The sequence below is a fragment of the Hemiscyllium ocellatum genome, chromosome 4 (genome assembly GCF_020745735.1).
Source record: "Hemiscyllium ocellatum isolate sHemOce1 chromosome 4, sHemOce1.pat.X.cur, whole genome shotgun sequence".
Taxonomy (NCBI): Eukaryota; Metazoa; Chordata; class Chondrichthyes; order Orectolobiformes; family Hemiscylliidae; genus Hemiscyllium; species Hemiscyllium ocellatum.
The window spans coordinates 43,839,395-43,861,070 of NC_083404.1; the positions used below are offsets into that span (position 1 = coordinate 43,839,395).

Genomic DNA, 21,676 nt, shown 5'->3' on the forward strand with positions numbered 1-21,676 from the left:
TCTGTGACTAGTAGAATGCCACAGGGATCAGTCCTTGGGCTACTGTTATTTACAGATATTAAAATGTTAATGGCTTGTAACAGGGAAGTAAGTGTACTTCAGCCAAGTTTGCAAATTACACTGAAGTAGGTAGGGAGGCAAATGATGAGGTTGATACAAAGTATCTATGGAGGGATGAAGTGAGATAAAGTGAATAGGTAAAATCAGAAAATGAAATATAATGTGGGGAAAGTGTGAGATCATGCATTTTGTCAGGAAAAAGAGAGAAGTTGCATATTATTTAAACGGAGAAAGATTGCAGAAAGATATAGCACGTAGGAATTTGGGAATCCTCTTGCATTAATCCTAAAAGACTAGCATCCAGGTTCATCAGGGAATAAGCTTGGCAAATGGAATGTTGACATTATTTCAAATGGAATGGTGTATAAATGGAATACATTCCAGGTGTGGAATAATCATCACAAGGAGAGGTTGCGTAGGTTGGCCTTGCTCTCGCTGGAGTTTACAAGAATGAGAGATGATATTATTGAAACTTAAGATTTTTAGAGGTGACAGGCAGTTGCTGGGTGCTGTGGGAGAGTCTAGGATCAAAAAAACATAATCTCAGAGTAAGGGGTCACCCAATTAGGACAGAAATGAGGAGGAATTTCTTCTCTCAGTATTTGTGGAATTTTTACTGGTGAGAACTGTGGAGGTTGGGTCATTTAGTATATTCAAGGCTGAGATAAACAGATTTTTAGTATGAGAGGGAATCTTGGGTTTCGGGGAACTATCAACATCCTGGAGGTTACCATTGACCAGAAATTGACCTGTACTTGCCATATAAATACAGTGGTTAAAAGAGCAGCTCAGAAGCTAGGAATAAGTTCATTTCACATGTGGACCTTCCTCTGTGTAAAAGGTTTGCCCCGATGTCGGTCTTAAATTTCTCTCCTCTCACCTTAAAAAATGTGCCCCCTAGTCTTGAAAACCTGCCATCCTAGGGAAAAGACAACTACCATTAACTCTATCTATATCCCTCATTATTTTATAAACTTCTATAAGGTTGCCTCTCAACCTCCTCCACTTCAGTTAAACAGATCCCAGCCTAACCAGCATTTCTTTATAACTCGAATCTCCCATACCCAGCAACATCCTGGTAAGTCTGTTCTGAACCCTCTCCAGCGTAATAATGTCTTTCCTGTAACTGGGTGACCAGAACTAGGGCCTTTGCCCCTCTAATTTACTGCTTCCATTTGTGCAATTTAGTATGCCATCCAACTTGATGTCACCAGCAAATCTGAATATGCAGTTCTCCTTTCCTTCATCCAAATCTGATGCATGTGTGGTGAAAAGTTGAAGCTCCAGTACAGCACTATTTGTTACACGCTGCCAATCAGCACATATTAACTTTATTACCCCATCAAACAATTACCAACTCACACATTTGAAATTTACTGAGATTAGACAAAGCTCATGAAACACAAATCAGCAAAACTGTGAATACCCAACCACCACCCAACCAAATAATGCCCCATTGTACTCCTTTTGAGAGAAATCAATGAAAATAAAATGTGGTTGATGAATAGTTAGGAATAGGATGGCTGAGAAAATATACAGGTTATAATCTAGACTTCCTTGATAGTGAGGTCAATGAAATTAAAGTGGCCTAGTGATGGATGATACAAATTTGAACTTTACTTTGCATTTTTAGCTTTTTGATATGATTAGGGAAATGATCCATGCCTAAACCCAGCCAAGTTTATTTTCTTACAGATATCATTCCCTGGTTTGCGTCAAGAGATTCACATATCGATTTTGACTGATTTTATTTAAAATTTTCTTTACTAATTGTCCTTTTAATCCCTGGGTGTGTGTCTTTTTCGTTGATTGGCTTCCTCAGTGTTTCCCATGATATAGTATTTTAAAGCTAACCATTTTCTAAGTATAGTAGGTGTTGTATGAAGGCTTCAGAGAGCCAATCCTTAGTGTTTACTTTTACTGCACAGCTTCTCTCTTCGAATTCAGCATCTTTTCAGTTAACTATAAGTACTCCTTGCCTACATACAGATTTATCTACTATTCAGTTTAACGTTTGTAGTTCATTGAATTATATGTATAACTGGTTACACTTTTCAGGCAGGAATCCATCTGATTTCTTGTTTGGTTTAGATATCTGTGCCATCACTGTGACTGCCTTTTTCAACCTCTGTGATATTACCCAACTTGAATCTTGCCTACATTTCCTATTTATTTAATCATGTTGTGGGTATTGCTGGCTATACCAGTTTTGTAGTCAATCTGCAGTTACCCTTGTGAAGTTGGTTGTAACTGTCTTCTTTAACTGCTGCAGTCCATCTGGTAAAGGTACCCTCAGATTGCTATTAGGAAGGGAGTTCCAGATTTTTGACCCGGGGACAGCAAGGAACTGTTATAGTTCCAAGTCAGATGGTCGTATGGCCTGGAGGGAAACTTGCAGGTAGACATGTCTCCATGTATCAGCTGCCCATGTCCTAGGTGGTGAAGGTCTCCTCCTGCTGTTGCTGTGTATCAGTGGTTGTGGGACTGAGTGCTTCAACTGATGGATGGGATATCATTCAAGTAGGCAGCTTTGTCCTGGATGGTGTCAAGGTTCTTGAGTGTCATTGGAGCTGCACTCATCCAGGCAAGTGAAGAGTATTCCATCACATTCTCTATTTGTACTTAGTAGATGATCAATAGACTTTGGAGAGACAAGAGGTGAGTTCTTATCATAGAATTCCAAGCCTTTGATTTGCTTTTGTAGCCACAGTATTTTAATAGGTAGTTCCAGTTCATTTTCTGATCCCCCTAGGATGTTTATAGTGGGGACTTCAGAAATGGTAATGCCATCAAATGCTAAGGGGTGATGGTTAGATTTTCTCTTGTTGGAGATTATCATTGTCTGACATTTGTTTGTTGCGAACGTTACAGGCCACTCATCAGGCTGAAACCTGGATATTGTACAGAATATGCTGGATATGAGCATGGACTGCTTCAGTATTTGAGGAGTTGTGCGTGATATTGAATATTATATGATTATCAGTGAATATTCCCACTTTTGATCTTGTGTTAGTGAGAAAAGGTAATTGAAGCAGTTGAAGGTGTTTTGGTCTAGAAAGTTAACCTGGGACTGAGGCCCTCTAGTGTTCTTTACCCCTGGACCGGGAGGTGTGGGTTCAAGTCCCGCCTACTCCAGAGGTGTGTAATATCATCTCTGAACAGATTGATTAGAAAGAAGAAACCTGGGACTGTCAGACTCAGTCAGCAACAATCTGTGCGCTAGGTATGACTCCAACCAGTGGAGAGCTTCCCCCAATTTCATTGACCAGTTTTGCTAGGGCTCCTTCATACCACACTCTGCCAAATGCTTCTTAAAGTTAAGTACAAATCACTGTCATCACCTCCAGAGTTCATCTGTTTTGACCATGTCTGAATTGATGCTCCAGTGAGGTAACGAGCTGCGTGGCAGAAGACAAACTGAGTATCAATTAACAGGTTAATGCTGAGCAAATACATCTTGATTGTTCTGTTGGTAATGGTTCCCTGCAATTGTTGATGATTTAGTTAGGTTGTTGAGCTGGTAATTAGGTTGGATTTGGCCTATGTTATGCCAGGGTAATTTTACACATTATTGCCTGTGTACTTGCTGTACCGAAACAGCTTGGCTAGGGGCATGGCTAATTCTGGAGCACTCTTCTTGAATACTATTACCAGAATGTTGTCAGGACCCATAGTCTTTGCATTATTCAGGGCCTTCACCACTTCTTGATATCATTCGGCATGAATTGAATTGGCTGAAGACTGTCACCTATAGTCCTGTGAACCTCTGGAGGAATTGCAGATGGAACAAGTGAGACTTTAAACTGGGCCTCCTGGCTTAGATGTAGAGATACTAATATACTGCACCGCAGAACTTTTCCAGGTGGTCTTGATGACTATGCTTTCATGGTCATCATTAGGCAAGTTTTTAGTTTCTTATTTATCAATTGAATTCAAATTCAACAATCTGCCTTGTTGGGATTTGAAGCCTCAGCACTAGCTGAGCCTCTAGATTACCAGTCCAATGACATTACATCTAATCCAGTGCCTCCCAATCCTCTCATCTGCTGTTGAAAGCTTTCAATGCTTTTTAAATATCTAGATTTGACTCTTAGAGCTTCCTTCTACCTGGGCTTCCATTGTCTCAACGAACAGCAGCTCATCCAAAGCTGTTACCCTTATCCTAACTTGTATAACATTCTGTTCTCTTGTTGTACATGCATTGGCTGCCTGTTAAGGAATGCCCTGACTTTAAAAAACATTCTCATCCTTGCTTTTAGTTACCTTTTTAAATTGCTTGCCCCTTCCTATTTCTGTGACTTCCTCCAGGCATTTGTCTGTCCGAGATATATTTGGTCCTTCAATTCTGACTACCTAATTACCCCAAACTTTAATTGATTGCTACTGTGGCTATGCCTTTGTTTGCTTATGTTAAGCTCTATAGTTTTCTCTCTGAACCTCCCAGACTTTTTTCCCTCACTTTCCTTGTTTAAACGAAACTCTTCAACTAAACATTTCGTTATCAGCCCTAATGTCTCCAGTGTGCCTTGGTATCACATTTTGTTTGATAACATTACTGTAAAACGTCTTGGTACATTTTACCATATCAAAAGTGTAATTTAGTAATTTATCTTGCAGCTAGGCTTGCCCACTGAAGATCTGAGTAACTGACTGGCTTCTCGCTTTTTTGCAAGTAACTAGGTGTACTCGTTTTGTAGTGACTATGTCTGCCTTGCCAGCCTTTTGTTCATTTGTTCACTCATCCTCCGCAAGATAAGGAGCCATCATTCGCGTTTTACCCATTGCATGAATTAGACAGGAAGCAACTGGGCCAAGCACACCACATGAAATTATTTGTGTTTTGGGATGATGTGAAGCAGAGCAAAAGCACAGGCCCAGGTCAGTAATGGCCCTACATGCAATGCCATGTCAGTCTAAAAGATGGAGAAAGTGTCATTTATTTGTTTATCTACTTATTTTTTTCTGCTGCAGTACTTTCACTCTTCTTGATTAACCATTTTGAATATTGAGCTTCCCTGATATTTAATGGAATAGAATAAATTTATCATTACTGTTGTACTTGATGCTTGCTGTAATTAGAATGCTGTATTTTATTCGGGAGTGCAAGCAGTTTAGAATGCTGTTGTGTTATTCATGATTAACATAGTGCTTGTCACTTGTGATTTTTAAAAAGGGCTCATGTCTTTCTAAATTTTTTGGAGGGTGTACTGTGGTTAATTGGTTAGCACTGCTACCTTACAGCACCCGGGTTCGATTCCAGCTTCAGGCAACTGTCTGTGTGGAGTTTGCACATTCTCTGTATCTGTGTGGGTTTCTTCTACATGCTCTAGTTTCTTCCCACAGTCCAAAGACGTGCAGGTTAGATGGATTGGCTGTGCTAAACTGCCCATTTTGTTCACGGATGTGCAGGCTAAGTGGGTTAGCTATGGGAAATGCAGGGTTACAGGGGTAGGGGTTGGGTCTAGGTGGGATGCTATTCAGATGGTTGTTGTGGACTTGATAATGGCCTGTTTCCACACTGTAGGGTCCTATGATTCTAAACTGAAAATATACACTAAGAAATCTGAATTACTTAGTAAAAGGTTCTTCATGAAAGATTTAGAATGTTATCTCCAGCAGGGCAAATCTTGTTTCTTTGTCAGCATGCTGCGAAGTAAAATTTTGCAGTTGAAATGAACCTATTTGTATAGGTTATATTTCTTTCCTCTTAAACCACTGTGGATTATTAGTCACTTCACACTGCTCTCCTGAACATTTACTCCATCCCAAATTAAGCCATCACAATCCTTGGCTTCTTTGAAAGATAGGTCTATGTGTTGCTTTGCAGTAAAAGGTATTTTTATTGGCTTTTCATGATCTCATGATATTCTAAAGCACTTTATATGCCTAAAACTATTTCATTGGCTATGGTAACTATTGCTTTGTAGGACTATTGCAGTGCAGTCAAGATTAGAGTGGTGCTGGAAAAGCATAGCAAGTCAGGCAGCATCTGAGGAGCAGGGAAAATCAATGTTTCGGGCAAAAGCCCTTCATCAGGTTTTTGCCCAAAACATTGAATTTTCCTACTTCTTGGATGCTGCCTGACCTGCTGCGCTTTTCCAGCACCACTCTAATCTCCAACATCTGCAGTGCCCACTTCTGCCTAGAACATATAGCAACCAATTTATAGACAGCAAACTTCCAAAATCAGTAATTTAATAATGCCACCTGTAAATTTCTGTTTAGTTTGTAGCCTTCAATATTCAGTGTCATTCTTTTTTTTAACGTAGCCATGTTTGTGCCATATCTTGCATAACATGTGAGCAATCCAACTGGAACATTTTCTGAAAATTTGTTTTTGTAAGGTTGGCTGAGGGATTAAATATTGGTCAGGGTACTGGGGATAATACACCTAGTCTTAGTTTGTTCATGTAAGCAATTTCCTACTTTTTTTGGCTAATTTGTATGACAAAAGTTTTATCTCTAAGCTTTGGTTTATAGATTTTTAAAAAAATTAAATTAAGGGCTCCTTTCTTCTCATGCCAATATATCAGTTCAAAAGGATTGAATCCTCTGAACCCATTAAGGGCACATCTAATGACAAACAGTAACAAGGGAATACCTTTATCCAAATCTTTAGGACATTCCTGACAATATGTTCTAACCCTGGTCTTTAAAGTTGAATGCCATCTTTCCAAGGCTCCTTGTGATTGTGAATAATAAGTTGAAGTTTATTCATAATCTATTCATTTTTTCCTTGACTATTTGTGACATAAAATTTGAATCTTGATCTGGTTGTATTTCCTTGACTACCTCTTTTGTCATGATTTGCCTCCAAAGCACTTCTCAAGATATTCTGTTGTAACATTCATAATTGTTAAAAAGTACTGATTCCCATTTTAGGTAGGACCCTAAAGTCTTTTAGGAAAGGCAATCTCTATTCTTCCCCAGCAATATAGTTGACTCTCACTGCTTCGCTGTAAAGCATTCAGTCACAAGGCAAATGCTGGTTTAACCAGTGGCACTCATGTCTTTTAAATGCAGTACTATACCTGACTCAATTAATGCCATTTGGCATGACCTTTCCTTGTCTCACTTGAAACTCCCAGATTTTCAAGTTACAGCCTTTCCTTGTGCTGCATCACTGTCTGAACTCTTCACCAGGGAGCCCTTCCTGAAGAAGGGCTCATGCTTGAAATGTCGATTCTCCTGCTCTTTGGATGCTGCCTGACCTGCTGCACTTTTCCAGCAACACATTTTCACCAGGGAACCAAAACCACCAGCTGGGCTCTCTCACTGTGCTGCAGCTGCTGCCTGACAGCTTTCCCCTTGACAGGTTGTGCAGATGTGCTGGAACTGTTCCTCCTAGCCTATAAGGCATTAGCTACACGTGAGCCCAATATCCTCTCTCCCACACCCACCCTGGCCTGCAGAAGGCTTGCTTGAACCACTTTCGGCAGCAACGCCTCCTTCAGAGGCAGCGGTGTAGACTGCAGTGCCCCAGAGCAGACTGTCTTCCATAGCCTGCAAAATTCTGCAGTAGTGCTGTCAAACTCCTATTGCACATGAGTGGCAATGTCCCAGTTGTCAGAAAGTGAACTCGAAGGCCAAGGCCTTGTAGTCAGCCAAGAAGCACAGATCCACTGAGTGGTTTGAGCAAATCATGGGTGCATTGTCTGCGAGCAAGAAAGGTGGTTAATGACTCTGAAAGAGATGCCATCAGAAATTGGCCACAAAGCAGGTAGTAACCGGCAACACCCTCAGCACGTGGTCCCTTGATATAGACCTTGGGCAGTGGTCTCCCTGGCTCTGCACAACAATGTGAGAATTTAATCACTGAAAATTCAGGTGGTTCCGTGTTTCAACTTAGAGGGCTTTGACAAATTGTTTTAAATTTTAATTTTTTTTCTGGTATAGAAGGCACTATGAGCCCTCATTCCGCTTTTAACATTGATTCCCATGCTTCAATTAAAATGTTGGACGTCAATTTTCAGGAATGCACCCTCTGTATATGTTTTGTTGGAGGAAGAAAGGAACAGTTAAAATGTCTAGGGCTCCATTACTTTTACATAACTAATAATTAAGGAAGACTTCTCTAGACTATCCTGAGCCATCTCTTCGTTATTAGTTAGTACTGAAGGAAAACACTGTTCCTTCAGTATTCTTGGTGCAACCTTTCTGAAGATTCTTTTAAGTGTTACCTACTACTGCAGTAGGTCTCCCACTAATTCCAATAATTAGCTGAAGTATGTTCAATAGCTTTAGTGTGTTCAATCTTACTCTGATGGAAGCATATTATTTTCCTTGCAGCTTTAGATTCTAGCCTTTCTCCTTTTGTTTATTCCTAAAATCAATATCTTTTCAATCTCCAGATTTTCTATTCCTTCAATTTCTTCTGAATCCACCAGAATAACTGCTCCTTAGATCTTTGATATTGGCGCTTATCTAAATAACTTGAGGGTCACTGAAATACTACTGTATAATTCTTCCATAATTATGACTTTTGTCATATTTCCAAAATTGCTTTCTAACATCTCTTGCAAATTCCACAGATGTCTGATTAAAGTTATTCCTTAAGTTCTAAACTTACCAACTTTGGAGACAACCTCTGAGTTCTACTTTGCTGGATGCACCCTAACTTTGTTTTGCTTTTAAACGTGGAAATCAGTTACTGAACACATCAATAAGAGACAGTTAGTATATTTTTAACACCAAGTAAAATATCTATGAAATAAAAATGTGAACTATATTACACTAGACAGCAAGTTTAGAAAGATTTTAAATTCAATTCCTTTTGTCCTAGCAATATGCCAAAATGCCAAACACCAAAATGCTTGTGAATATTTACTGCTGACTGCACTCTGTTTTCTTGCTAAGACCAGCACAGCTGCACCTGGTTTCCTTCTGGTGAATTACTGCACATGAGTTCAATGCTTTTTCTTCAGCTGCTTTTGAATTACACTGCAAATTAAATGCACTTACTTTGATGAAATAGCACTTTCACTAAACTTAGGTTGGAGCCGTCCTTCTCTGGCACACACCCCTGATTGATTTTTTTTGCCCCCCCATGTGTCCCTGGACTCTTGACTCTCAGCAACAGGACCTTTTCTAAATGTATCATCTTTTTAATGCAATGAACTGCTAACACCCTATTCTCTTCATTGCTTGAATTGTAAAACCTCATTAAAAACACATGCAACCAAACTGGCCCTTGCTCTCTTATACTGAGACTAGAAGAACAACTTGTTTTAAAAAATGAAATTAAACCATGTCTCTGTCTTCTTAACACACAAAATACAAAATAAAATTTATACTTAGTTATATATTGTTCCTAACAGATTAGATTGTGGAATCTGACTCACCTCTGTATTTGCTGATGACACCTCAGATCTTGCAATTTTCAGAATGAGCATTCACATATTTCGTTTGTAGCTTAGTGGATATGTGGAAAATCTTAGAGAATTAATAATTCCATACCTATGTACCCTCTCATTCATAATTTTGAACAATATTATAAAGGACATCATGTTGGTTCAACTTATGTTTTCCTCATTTTACATCATGGATACCTCATGCAATATTTCTCTTGGGTTTGTGACAAAATCTCTCTGGTTTTGAAAAATGCATTGTGATTAGCTGATGGCCGCATAATGATTTGTAATTAGCAAAGGACAACTGGGAATGATCTGTAAGTGGAGTGTTTAAATTGAATGCCACAAGATTGTACTCTGATTTGGGCAGTGAGAGATGGGGATGGGTGTTTAGAAGGGGTAGGAGGTGGTTGCATGACGTGTTTAATTGTATTTTGTGGGATAAATGAAATTAATAGTCCTTATTTGTTTAATAATCAATTAGTAAACATTAAACTCACTTGACAATAGCTCAATGGAATGCACGTACAGCCTTGGAACTATGACAGTTGTAATAACCTACTTTTCATCAAAATGTTTAGCACCATTTTGTTTTCTCAAATACAAGATAATTGGACATCTAAAAATCACTTAAAATTACTGAAACAATTGTGAGCATTTCTATCTGGGTAATTAGCATTGTCATTCCTAAAATGTAATTGTATGCTGTTTATTCTTATCTATAATTGGTTCTGTAAACACTTTCATATACAGTGGAATTGGTAGGCAATCAATGTAGGAGTGTTAAAATGTGCTGAGATATCCATTACTTAAAGATAAATTATCTTTTTTTTCACGGGAGTATTATTTATAGTTCATGATATAAACAGAGACCTTTTCATAATGCTGCAAAACTGTAGCATAGTTGTCTGATATAAAGAAGACTTGTGAATTTTTATTGATTTTTTTTTAATGAGCTATGCATGGTAACATTTTCTTCTAAGTGCCAAATTAACCCTTCTGAACTTATGGAATTTTTGTTTAATACATAACTTGTGACTGGTTTCAACCTGCATTCCAACAAATAAATAAAGACCTGGCATTTCTAAAGGACCCTAGTCAATCTCAGGATATCCCAAGGTGCTTTGCAAACAGTTGAAGCACTCTTGAAGTGTTGTCATTGTAATGTTGGAAACGCTGCAGTTAATTTGCATGTAGTAAGATTCTAGCAGCACTCCAGATGATTCTTTTTTAGTTGTTGGTTGAGGGAAAAATATTGGCTAAGATACAAGTGATATTTCTCCTTTTGTTCTTCGAAATCATGCTATGGGATCTTTTACATTCACCTGAGAGGGCAAATGAGGTCTTGGTTTAGTGTCTCTGTCTAAAGATGACAAAAGTGCAGCACTCCCTCAGTACTGCAGTAGAATGTCATTTTATATTTTTGTGTTTAAGACTTTGGAGTGAGATTTGCATCCAGGACCTTCTCACTTAAAGGGAAGGTTGGTACTTATTGAGATAAAGCATAATCTCATTAGCTTGTATTGTATAGGGAGAGCTAAGGCCACAGCAAATTAATAATAGAATTAGTATGTGAGTGCCATTTTGTTTTAGAATATTTCCTTAATTAGTTGGCAAGATTCAGTGCCTTTGGCATTTGGACTGTGACCCTTGGCGCTCTGAGATTTATTTCATCTGAGAAATGCTAAAAATGCATAACATTAGGGATTTTTTAAAATATTTGGACTTCACAGGCTGAGGCAGCATTTATTGCCCATCTCTATTTTCCTTTGAGAAAATGTTTCTTAATTTTTCTTTGTGCCTCCTATTAATTTCCTACATTTGTACTTTCACCGCCGTATTCCTGTATTTCTCCTCTCTGTCCCTTCCTCAAAAGAACACACAAATTAGGAGCAGGAGAAACTTAACAATCCTGGCAGTTGTGGAGAAAGAAGTTTTGAACAGTTCTGAAGAGTTATGTTGGGCTCGAAATGTTAACTCTGCTTCTTTCTCCATAGATACTGCCAGTCCTGCTAAGTTTGTCCAGCACTTTCTGTGTTTGTTTCAGATTTCTAGCATCCACAGTATTTTGAATTTAATTGGGTGCAGGAGTAAGCCTTGACCCCACAAACCTGCCCTACTGTTCAGTAAGACAATGGCTGATCTGAATTAGTCCATGTTCTCACTGGCACCCGGTAACCTTTCACCCCTCACAGCAAGAATTTATCTACTTCTGCCTTAAAAGTATTCAAAAACTTTGCTTCCACCACCTTTTCAAGAACAGAGGCTTCCAAAGAGTCCTGACCCTTTGAGATAAAAGCAATTCCTTTATCTCTGTCTTAAATAGCTGACCCCTCATTTTAAACAGTGACCCATATTTCTAGATTCGTCCACAAGAGGAAATATCCTATTCACATGCGCTTTGTCAAGGTCCCTCATGACCTTCTAAATATTTTCACTAAACCTCTTCAGCGATGTTATGGCACAACAATTGAGCAGTTGGGACCAGAAGAAAGTGAGGACTGCAGATGCTGGAAATCAAAGTGTGGTGCTGGAAAAGCATAGCAGGTCAGGCAGCATCTGCAAAACAGGAGAATTGATGTTTCGGGCATTCCTGATGAAGGGCTTATGCCTGAAACATCGTTTTTTTCCTGCTCCTCAGATGCTACCTGAGCTGCTGTGCTTTTCCAGCACCACACTCCCAACAGTTGGGACTGGGACACAGCCCTTTTGACTCAGAGATCAGACATTAAGACTGTGCCACAAGAGCCTTCAAAATACACCACTGCAGATGGGAACAGCACTTGGGTATTTTTAATCAACCAATTTGGACACACTGTGACTCATCTGCGGCAGGTGAGAGTCAGCTGGACCTTTTGGCCCAGAGGCAGGCACAATAGGGAGGTGATGGTCTCATGGTATTAATGCTGGACTGTTAATCCAAAGACCCAGTTAATGTTCTGGGAACATGGGAGTTCAAATCCAACCACTGCAGATGGTGGAATTTGAATTCAATAAAAATCTGGAATTAAGAGTCTAATGATAACTTGTTGATTGTTGAAAAACTAACTCTGATTCACAAATGTCCTTTAGGAAAGGAAACTGCCATCTCTACCTGGTCTGGCCTAAATGTGACTGCAGACCCACAGCAATGTGATTGACTTTTAACTGCCTTCTAGGGATGAGCAGTAAATGCTGATCTAGCCTGCTATGCTCTCAACGCGTGAATGAATAAAAAAAAACTACCACTGTGTCAGTTGGTTGATGCACAACCACTCTCCGTTCTATCAGATGAGGTCTGGAAAGAGAATCTTCAATCTTATCTTATACGTTTCAGTCAAGATCCCTCACTCTTCTAAACACCAGCTGATACAAATCTAGTCTGTTTAAACTTTTCTCTTAAAAGAACCCACCTATTCCCGATATTTTTCTTGTGAACCTTCTTTGACCTGTTTTGAATACCTTTGCATCCTTAAATAAGGAAACCATATTGTACACATGGCCTGTATAATTTAAATATAACCTCGTCCTTTTGTAGTCAATTCCTCTCGCAATAAATGATAACATTCTATTAGCTTTCCTCATTACATGTTTTCATTGTTCCATGTGTCTTTGATATAATCCTTTATAACTGCTCTGATTTCCTCAGTAAGATAGTGCTGCCAGTACCTGCTCTGGCAGCTAAACAATGATTCATTGAATGAACTTTTGAAATAAGCTTTACTCTTTATCATCTTGGTGTGTTATCTCTGGGATTGGTTCCAGTTGCTGAATTCTTCAGAATACACTAATATGCCCTTAATTATGATGGCAAACTGAACACCAAGGAAGCTAAATTGAGATCCATATCAGGCAAGTAATGTTGTACAGAATTATGTCTGGAGTGATTACAAGGAAGGCAAAGACATGCCTCATGCATTTCATGTCACTTCAGAAACTGGTGGTATATCTGTAACTAGTAGCCCCCTGCCAATATGATGTTTGTATGTAGGCAGTTTGACAATAAAAGATGTAGAGTAGATGTTCACTATTTGGCTGATAGAGTTTCACATTTTTCAAAAACACAATAGAACTTTGGTTTAAAGTGATTTGTTCTCCTACCTTTCCTTGTGTTTCTTTCTTTCACTGTACTTGCTCTTGATTTCCCTGGATCTGCATTCACCTCTGATATGGCAACGCCTCCCTTTAAGGCCTTCCCCTTCCCCTTCCCCCTATTTTAAAACCTTTAGATCTTTGCATTCCAATCCTCATGAATATTTCTGAGTTTAATTCATGGCCATATCTTCACTTGATGAGGTCCTAGAGTTTGCTTCCTATACTCCACTTCTCTAGGAAATTAGTCTGAAATAAATTCTATCTAACAGGAAAATAACAAGCTGCTCCTTTCGTATATTTCTTGTGAAGTAGCCATTTTGGTGGCACCATGCTGCATCATTGTGCCAGGGACCCAGGTTCGATTCTGCCCTTGGTTGACTGTCTGTGTGGAGTTTGCACATTCCCTCTATATCTGCGTGGGTTTCTGCTGGGTGCTGTGGTTTCCTCCCACAGTCCAATGATGTGCAGGTTAGGTGGATTAGAGATGCTAAATTGCCCATATTGTAAGCTAGGTGGATTAGCCATGGGAAATGCAGGGTTACGGAGATAGGGAAGATTGGGTGGGTGGGTGGGTGGGGGGGCTAGGTGTAACTTGATGGGCCGAATCACCTGTTTCCACAGTGTAGGGATTCTATGATTCTATTTTGCAGCATCTTAGTGGAATGCACATGAGTTTACTGATAGGAGAATTGTACATAATGGTAGGATCTCTGAATTCAGGGTACAGCTGTTAAAGGACTGGCAATCTACTCTGACACAGTAAAGGCACCCTGGGGTCAGAGCTCCTCTTTGTCACCTTGACTGGTGATTTCAAATTGGAGAGAGTAGCTGACAAAAACCTCAAATTATTAATTTGGGCTAAAAATCAAAATGTAATTTTTTTAAATCAACATGTGCAGATATATTATGAGACAGCTCTGAGATAGGTTCGTCTTGAACCTAGATCCTCTGGCTCAGAGGTAGAGACACGACTACTGCACTTCTAGACCCTTAAGATGAAAACGTAAGCTTGTTTTTTGTTTGAAAGTATCTTTGTATTCAAAAATGGTTAATTTTTCAAATTGTATTTATGGTTTGAAAAGTATATAATGCAGAATGCCAACAAGTTTGAAGGCTGTGGAGCCATGGAAAATACAGTGAGTGAACTCTGCAATGCTCACTCACTCACTTACTCCTTACCTTTCTGAAATCTTACAGATTGGGGACACATAGGTGGGATGGGAGGAGATGTTAAGTGTCCCAGACTTATACCTAGAAGTCACACAGCACAGAAACAGACCTGTCAGCCCAAGTTGTCCATCCTGGCCAAGTTTTCTAAACTGACCATATTCTTGTAGACCTTTCCCATCTATGTACCTGTCCTAATGTCTTTTAATTGTTGGAATTGTACTTGTGTCTACCAATTCCTCTGGCAACCTTTCCCACATATGCACCACCCTCTGGGTGAAAAAGTTGCCCCTCAGGTCCCTTTTACATCTTTCCCCTCTCACCTTAAACCTATGCCCATTAGTCACTAATTAATAGCACATTAAGGGCCTCAATTCCCACCACCATTGATTTTCTACCATGGCAGGAAAGTCCCATTGCCATTCAGGAATCTTGACAGATTTATCTGTACGATCTGGTGTCATGCAATGATGCCGCCTTCTTCTGTAGGTCTACAGAGCCCTTTGGAGGCACTCCCTAATCCTCAAGGTCATCTTTCACTAGTCACTCCCCACTTTTTACCCTCTACGTAGGCTCTAGAACTCAACCTCATTCCTGTATTCACCACTCCCAGATGGCAATGTTGGGATCACAAAACCGCTGGTGAATCACTTGGTTGCCAGCTGTCCAAGATGGACTTCCAACAGTAACAGGGATTGCCTTAAAGCAAATAACACTGTTCCCACTGTTACATGACAGTGGGACAGCAACTATAGGCAGGCTTCCTCCTATGTTTTAATGGGGGATGAAGGTACGTGTAGAATTCAGTCCTTTAATCGTTCTCACTTAATAAATTTTGCACTACTTCTCCTTTTATAATGTTTGGTGACCAGGACAGGTTTCCTCTTTAACAAAGTCGTAAATTAGTTCGAAAGCAACATGTTTACACAGTGGTTATGCACAGAGGAATGTCAAGATTTCACGCCAATACCCTAGAACAATCTGATTTACATGATAGAGAAAATAGGTTCGAAAACTGCTTTTGACTATATATTAAAGTTGCAAAATAGTTTGTAGCAATGAGACATTTCTTGTTTTCTAAAGCACAATATTCATTTTTCCCAGTTCCACACCCTCAGTCCTGACCTACATTTGGAAGTTTAAGTGCAAACTTTTTCTCAATTAACACAAATATCGAGTTTTGTGCAAATGTGCAATCTATGCTGAGACTTTCGAAGATGTTTTGCTGCAGTTGGTTAAAGTGTTTCTTCTACATTGTGCAAGTGAAGCTCCATATGGTGCTTGGGCTTTCCAATTACTTGCAAAGAAGAAATTATAACTGTACAAGACTAATATCCATGTTATTTCTGAAATACTATGACATCTTAAAAAATATTTTGGAGTAGTTTGTGTGATAGCCAAGGTTTAAACTGTTGGGAACGGAGCATTTTAATGCGCTCTCATGGATCACAAGGAAATACTGCACAACATGGAGAAAGAATGGGAAATTCATACTGCAGTATCATTATTTAAAAATGATCGGTTCATTGTAAGGCTTAAAATAGTACGTAGGACTCCCAAAGCAGGCTCTGTAACTTATTAGAAGAAGACTAAAGGTGCATATTGTTGTCCCTTAGGTGGAATTGACTCTAAAATATTTAATTATTAATGATATTAATGACCATGGTCCATCCTCTGATTCAATTGATGATTAAGTTAATTTAAATGATGTGATCTCACATCGACCCCCCCCCCCCCAACCAAAAGAAAAGTTGAGTTTGGAGCCCTACTCATCCTTTTGTTAATTAAGAATCATTCTATTCCTTTTCATAATGCTTCAACAAAAATTTTCTCTCGATGCAGTAGTTGTTGGACTCTCTCAAAAATCAGCAATCTTAATGGTCAGGTAATTAGTTTTTTTGTCATGCTTGGCTTGTGATTTTGCACTCTCTTGGCTCAGCACAAAAGGAATCTCGCAACATTTACCTCCGAAGATTCCCCTTGTGAATTTGGAATCTTGGGATCATATTTGTCTGACCATCGTTTGAGAGTTCTTGTCTTGCTCCCTATTATTATTGACCCTGTACTAACGAAAAAGTAGAACAGTTTTCCCATATTAATCATCCTCTCCAATAGATGCTGTTAATCTTATCAAAAATTGTTGGTACTTTATACTGCAGGTTAATAGCCACTATAAAGAAAAGGTTTTGGCCAATTCATCTGGGCTGAATTAAAATTGAGCTCCCAGAGCTAAAGTGCTAAAGGACAAACTAACTGTGCTGAGCAGTCCAATGTTAAGATTTTATCTGCTGGTGCTTGTAATTTTATAATTTTGTTTCAATTTCAGGATCAAAACCTTTCCGATGTACTCTCTGCAACTTTGCAACAGCACAGTTAGGAGATGCCCGTAATCATGTCAAACGGCACCTTGGAGTTCGCGAGTATAAGTGCCACATATGTGGGTAAGTACTCTAATAATGTATCCTGTTTTCCAAAAGGAATGTCATGGATACCATTTTTCTGAAATGATGATTATAAACCCGGAAGTTTCAGAAAACTTTGAAAATATTCTGTTTTTTAGTATATAGCTTTTATTTTGACAAGAAATAGTCCTCGTTTTATCTGAAGTGCTGCAGACTGTCCTTTACTTTGATAGCTTTAGTACATTTACAAAAGGCAGCTTGTAGCTTTATAGCATATTGAGAATGAGAGCATTTTGATATGAGTTTTATTTCAACCTGCACTGTTTGAAATACTTGAATAAAATAGTAGTTAATGGAGCAAATTATTATTTTATTTTACAATAATATTATTTGGATTAAAGGAAAATAATGGTAAATAGTGAGAAACAGTGCTAGGTTCAGAACTAAAGGCACAAGATCTGTTTAAGAAAAGACTAAAAAATAAGAATATCTAATTTGGATAGCAGTGTAAATTAAGAGTATATAGAATTCTGAAAGATTGTTGATGTTACTATTAACACCATGTGGATATTAGTAAGTGAGGGACCTCACTCACATAAAGGGAACATGAATTAAGAGAATATGATATACTTGGTGAAGTTTGTTTCATATTAATTAAAATGTGATGACTGTAAAATGCTTTCTTGAACCCGTTTATTTCCTGCTTTCAGCTAATCAAACAGTTACAGAACTTGGAGGAGTGGAAATAGTATGTTAAGATCTCCAAGATAAACCCAACTGAAAGAATGTTTTAAAATTAGTTGATTTATTTATAAACGATGTTTTGAGTCTGTTTATTGCCTGTTGTAAATGGAATAATGAGTGGTGAGTAGGTTCAACAAACACATTTTTGTGTCTGTGTCACATCTGTTAACCATTTAGATGATTACAGGTTTAGGATTTCTTCTATGAAAAGCAAACCTAATAAAAGGATCCTCCTTGCGCTCATACCCTGTGACTGCCTGAATTCATGCTAATAGCTACCACCTTAGGCATTTGGACAAAGGTAGCAATTTGAAATCAATACAGAATCGATGTTTGAATTCTGCTACTTTACATGCTAAATTGTTGGCAGTACACACATCTGCAGAGATCTGAGTAACGAGCATGAACATCCGACTGCTCTTGCTTTCAGCATCCAGAATAAAGACAAAGCCATTTTACGAATTAAAGAGCTGCAGCTTTGGGGGAATGTCTCGTCATAAAGGATTTGCCAGCAATGGCAGTCTTAAATTTAATGAGTTTATGTGCAAAACATTGAGTTTCCAGCACATTGCTGTTAAATTGAATTAAATGTTTAATTGCGTACATGTGAGATCAGTGGTCAATGTCTGTTTTAGTTGTAAAGCTTATACAATATTTTTGTTTTGAAGCATGCTGCTATTCTTGTTACTTTCTAAACTTTAACCCTTATCTTTGTTGTCGTTCTGTTCGCCAAGCTGGGAATTTGTGTTGCAGACGTTTCGTCCCCTGTCTAGGTGACATCCTCAGTGCTTGGGAGCCTCCTGTGAAGCGCTTCTGTGATGTTTCCTCCGGCATTTATAGTGATTTATACCTGCCGCTTCCGGTTGTCAGTTCCAGCTGTCCACTGCAGTGGCCGGTATATTGGGTCCAGGTCGATGTGCTTATTGATCGAATCTGTGGATGAGTGCCATGCCTCTAGGAATTCCCTGGCTGTTCTCTGTTTGGCTTGTCCTATAATAGTAGTGTTGTTGCAGTCGAACTCATGTTGCTTGTCATCTGCGTGTGTGGCTACTAAGGATAGCTGGTCATGTCGTTTCGTGGCTAGTTGGTGTCATGGATGCGGATCGTTAGCTGTCTTCCTGTTTGTCCTATGTGTAGTCCTTACATGGGATTTTGTACACTACATTGGTTTTGCTCATGCTGGGTATCGGGTCCTTCGTCCTGGTGAGTTGTTGTCTGAGAGTGGCCGTTGGTTTGTGTGCTGTTATGAGTCCTAGTGATCGCAGTAGGCTGGCTGTCAGTTCAGAAATGTTTTTGATGTATGGTAGTGTGGCTAGTCCTTTGGGTTGTGGCATGTCCTCATTCTGTTGTCTTTCTCTTAGGCATCTATTGATGAAATTGCGGGGGTGTCCGTTTTTGGTGAATACATTGTATAGGTGTTCAAAGTTTGTGCGAAGATTTGTAGCTCAGGTGCTCGTTGTTGTGGTTCTGTTCGCCAAGCTGGAAGTTTTTGTTGCAAACGTTTCGTCCCCTGGCTAGGCGACATCATCAGTGCTCTGGAGCCTCCTGCGAAGCTTCTCAGGAGGCTCCAGAGCACTGATGATGTCGCCTAGCCAGGGGACAAAACGTTTGCAACAAAAACTTCCAGCTTGGCGAACAGAACCACAACATTGTATAGGTGTTCTTGTTCCTCTTTTTGCAGTTCTGGTGTACTGCAGTGTGTTGTGGCTCTTTTGAAGAGTGCCTTGATGCAACTTCTTTTGTGTGTGTTGGGGTGGTTGCTTTCGTAGTTCAGGACTTGGTCTCTGTGTGTGGCTTTCCTGTATACCTTTGTGGTGAAATATCCGTTTGGTGTTCTCTGTACCATCACATCTAGGAATGGGAGTTGGTTGTCCTTTTCTTCCTCTCTAGTGAATCGGATTCCTGTGAGTGTGGCGTTGATGATCCAGTGTGTGTTTTCTATTTCTGTATTTTTAATGATTACAAAGGTGTCATCCACATATCTGACCCAGAGTTTGGGTTGAATTTGCGGTAAGACTGTTTGTTCTAATCTTTGCATTACTGCTTCTGCTATGAGTCCAGAGATGGGTGAGCCCATGGATGTGCCGTTGATTTGTTCATATATTTGGTTGTTGAATGTGAAGTGTGTTGTGAGGCACAGGTCCAGTAGTTTGAGTTTGCAGTCTCTGTTGATAGGTTCCCCATCTTCTTGTCTGTTCTGTATGTCCAGCAGGTTGCCTATTGTTTCTCTGGATAGGGTTTTGTTGATAGAGGTGAACAGTGCCGTTACATCGAATGAGACCATAGTTTCTTCCTTGTCTATGTGTATATTTCTGATGATGTCCAAGAATTCCTGTGTTGATTGTATAGTGTGTCTGGATCCGCTGATAGGTGTTTCCGTTTCTGCTGTAGTTTTTTAGCCAGTTTGTGCGATGGTGTCCCTGGTAGTGATACTATGGGTCTGAGTGGGATGTTTGGTTTGTGCATTTTAGGTAGTCCATAGAATCTGGGGGTGTTGTTGCTTTCAGGTTTCATTCTCTGTAGGTCAAACCTGGTTATCTGTCTTTTTTTTTGTAGGTTCCTCAGTGTGTTGTTTATCCTTCTCCCAAACTTTGAACCCTTTGTAAAATTCATAAATGAAATACAGCATTATCCAAAAAGGGTCAGCAGCTATGTCTGTGCAGCTGTAGAAACGGTTGAACCATTGCATATCTGTTGGTTAATTAACGAAGAATTACTAAAAAGTAATTGGATGGGAGAAAGTATGTTTGCTTTTCTGTGTTTAGTGCTTCACATTTGTTTTTCAAAAAGAATGTGGTAGATGATGTTGATATTTTAATGTGACTAGTACCATTAATTATGCTTTGTTTAACTTACATTGCAATTGTTTTTAATCAATCTGTTTGGACTTGTTATGACACACCTTCATGGCTGGTGGGACTTGAACTTGGACCATCTAGCCCAAAGGTAGGGATACTACCACTGCTACACAAGCCCTGAAATTATAATTTGATGGCTTAACTCTTTTTTTTTAAATTTAACCTACATTTCTAATCAACCCTCTTCAGAGTTGTTATTGCGCACCTTTGGAACAGGTGGGACTTGAACCCGGTCCTACTGGTTTAGGAGTAGGGGCATTACCACTGCTACAAAAGAGCCCTGAAATTATTATTTGATAGCTTAACTCTTTAGATGATTGTGCAGTGATGTAACAGCTGAATAAATATTAGATTATGGAAGAATACTTGTTATCAGTATATTTTAATCGAACACGCTATAATGGCTATATTTTACAGATGTTTTAAAAATTCAAGGTTTATAAGCCTTTTAATGCAAATATATTTTTGTTGATTTACTTTGTGCTTACTTGCCTTTTTCGCCATACATTCATCTTTCCTCCCCCAAGTGACGCAGAGTTTGTTTAGAATTACCTCTATTTCGACAGATTATATTAAAGGTGGTTAAGGAGTCTTTTTCTTACTTTGCATAAGGAGAAAAGTTTTTAAACTGTTTCATTGAATCTTTTCAGCCTAGATAATTTTAAGTGGGGGAAATGTGTGACAATAAAAAATGCTTATCAATTTAAAGTGAATACAGTTGAGTTTACAGAGAAAAAGATACCTGCATTTCTGTGGTACCTCTGTATCATCAGACTGCATCTAAGCACTTTAAAACTAATGAAGTGCAGTCACTGCTGTAGTGAGGTAGGAAGTTTGACAGCTGATCTACACGCAGTCAGTTCCTTTGAAAAGCAATGTGAGTAATGAACTTGTCTATTTTAGGGATGCGAGTTGGGAAATAAATAGTGGCCTATGAAACTTATGATTCTTGATGTGGGAGCTATTACTCAGGCTTAATTTCTTATCAGTTGGATGTCTGGTTCAATCTGTAGCAAATTCT

At 39.1% G+C, this 21,676-nt stretch overlaps 1 protein-coding gene across 2 annotated transcripts in view; it reads left to right on the forward strand.

Moving 5' to 3' along the window:
• znf407 (zinc finger protein 407) overlaps positions 1–21,676 on the forward strand; it is a 485,332-nt gene that overhangs the window by 37,574 nt on the left and 426,082 nt on the right. For both annotated transcript variants that reach the window (XM_060823093.1, XM_060823095.1), the window contains exon 3: positions 16,978–17,092. In XM_060823093.1, the coding sequence (XP_060679076.1) occupies positions 16,978–17,092 (115 nt within the window). The remainder of the gene's footprint in view (positions 1–16,977; positions 17,093–21,676) is intronic.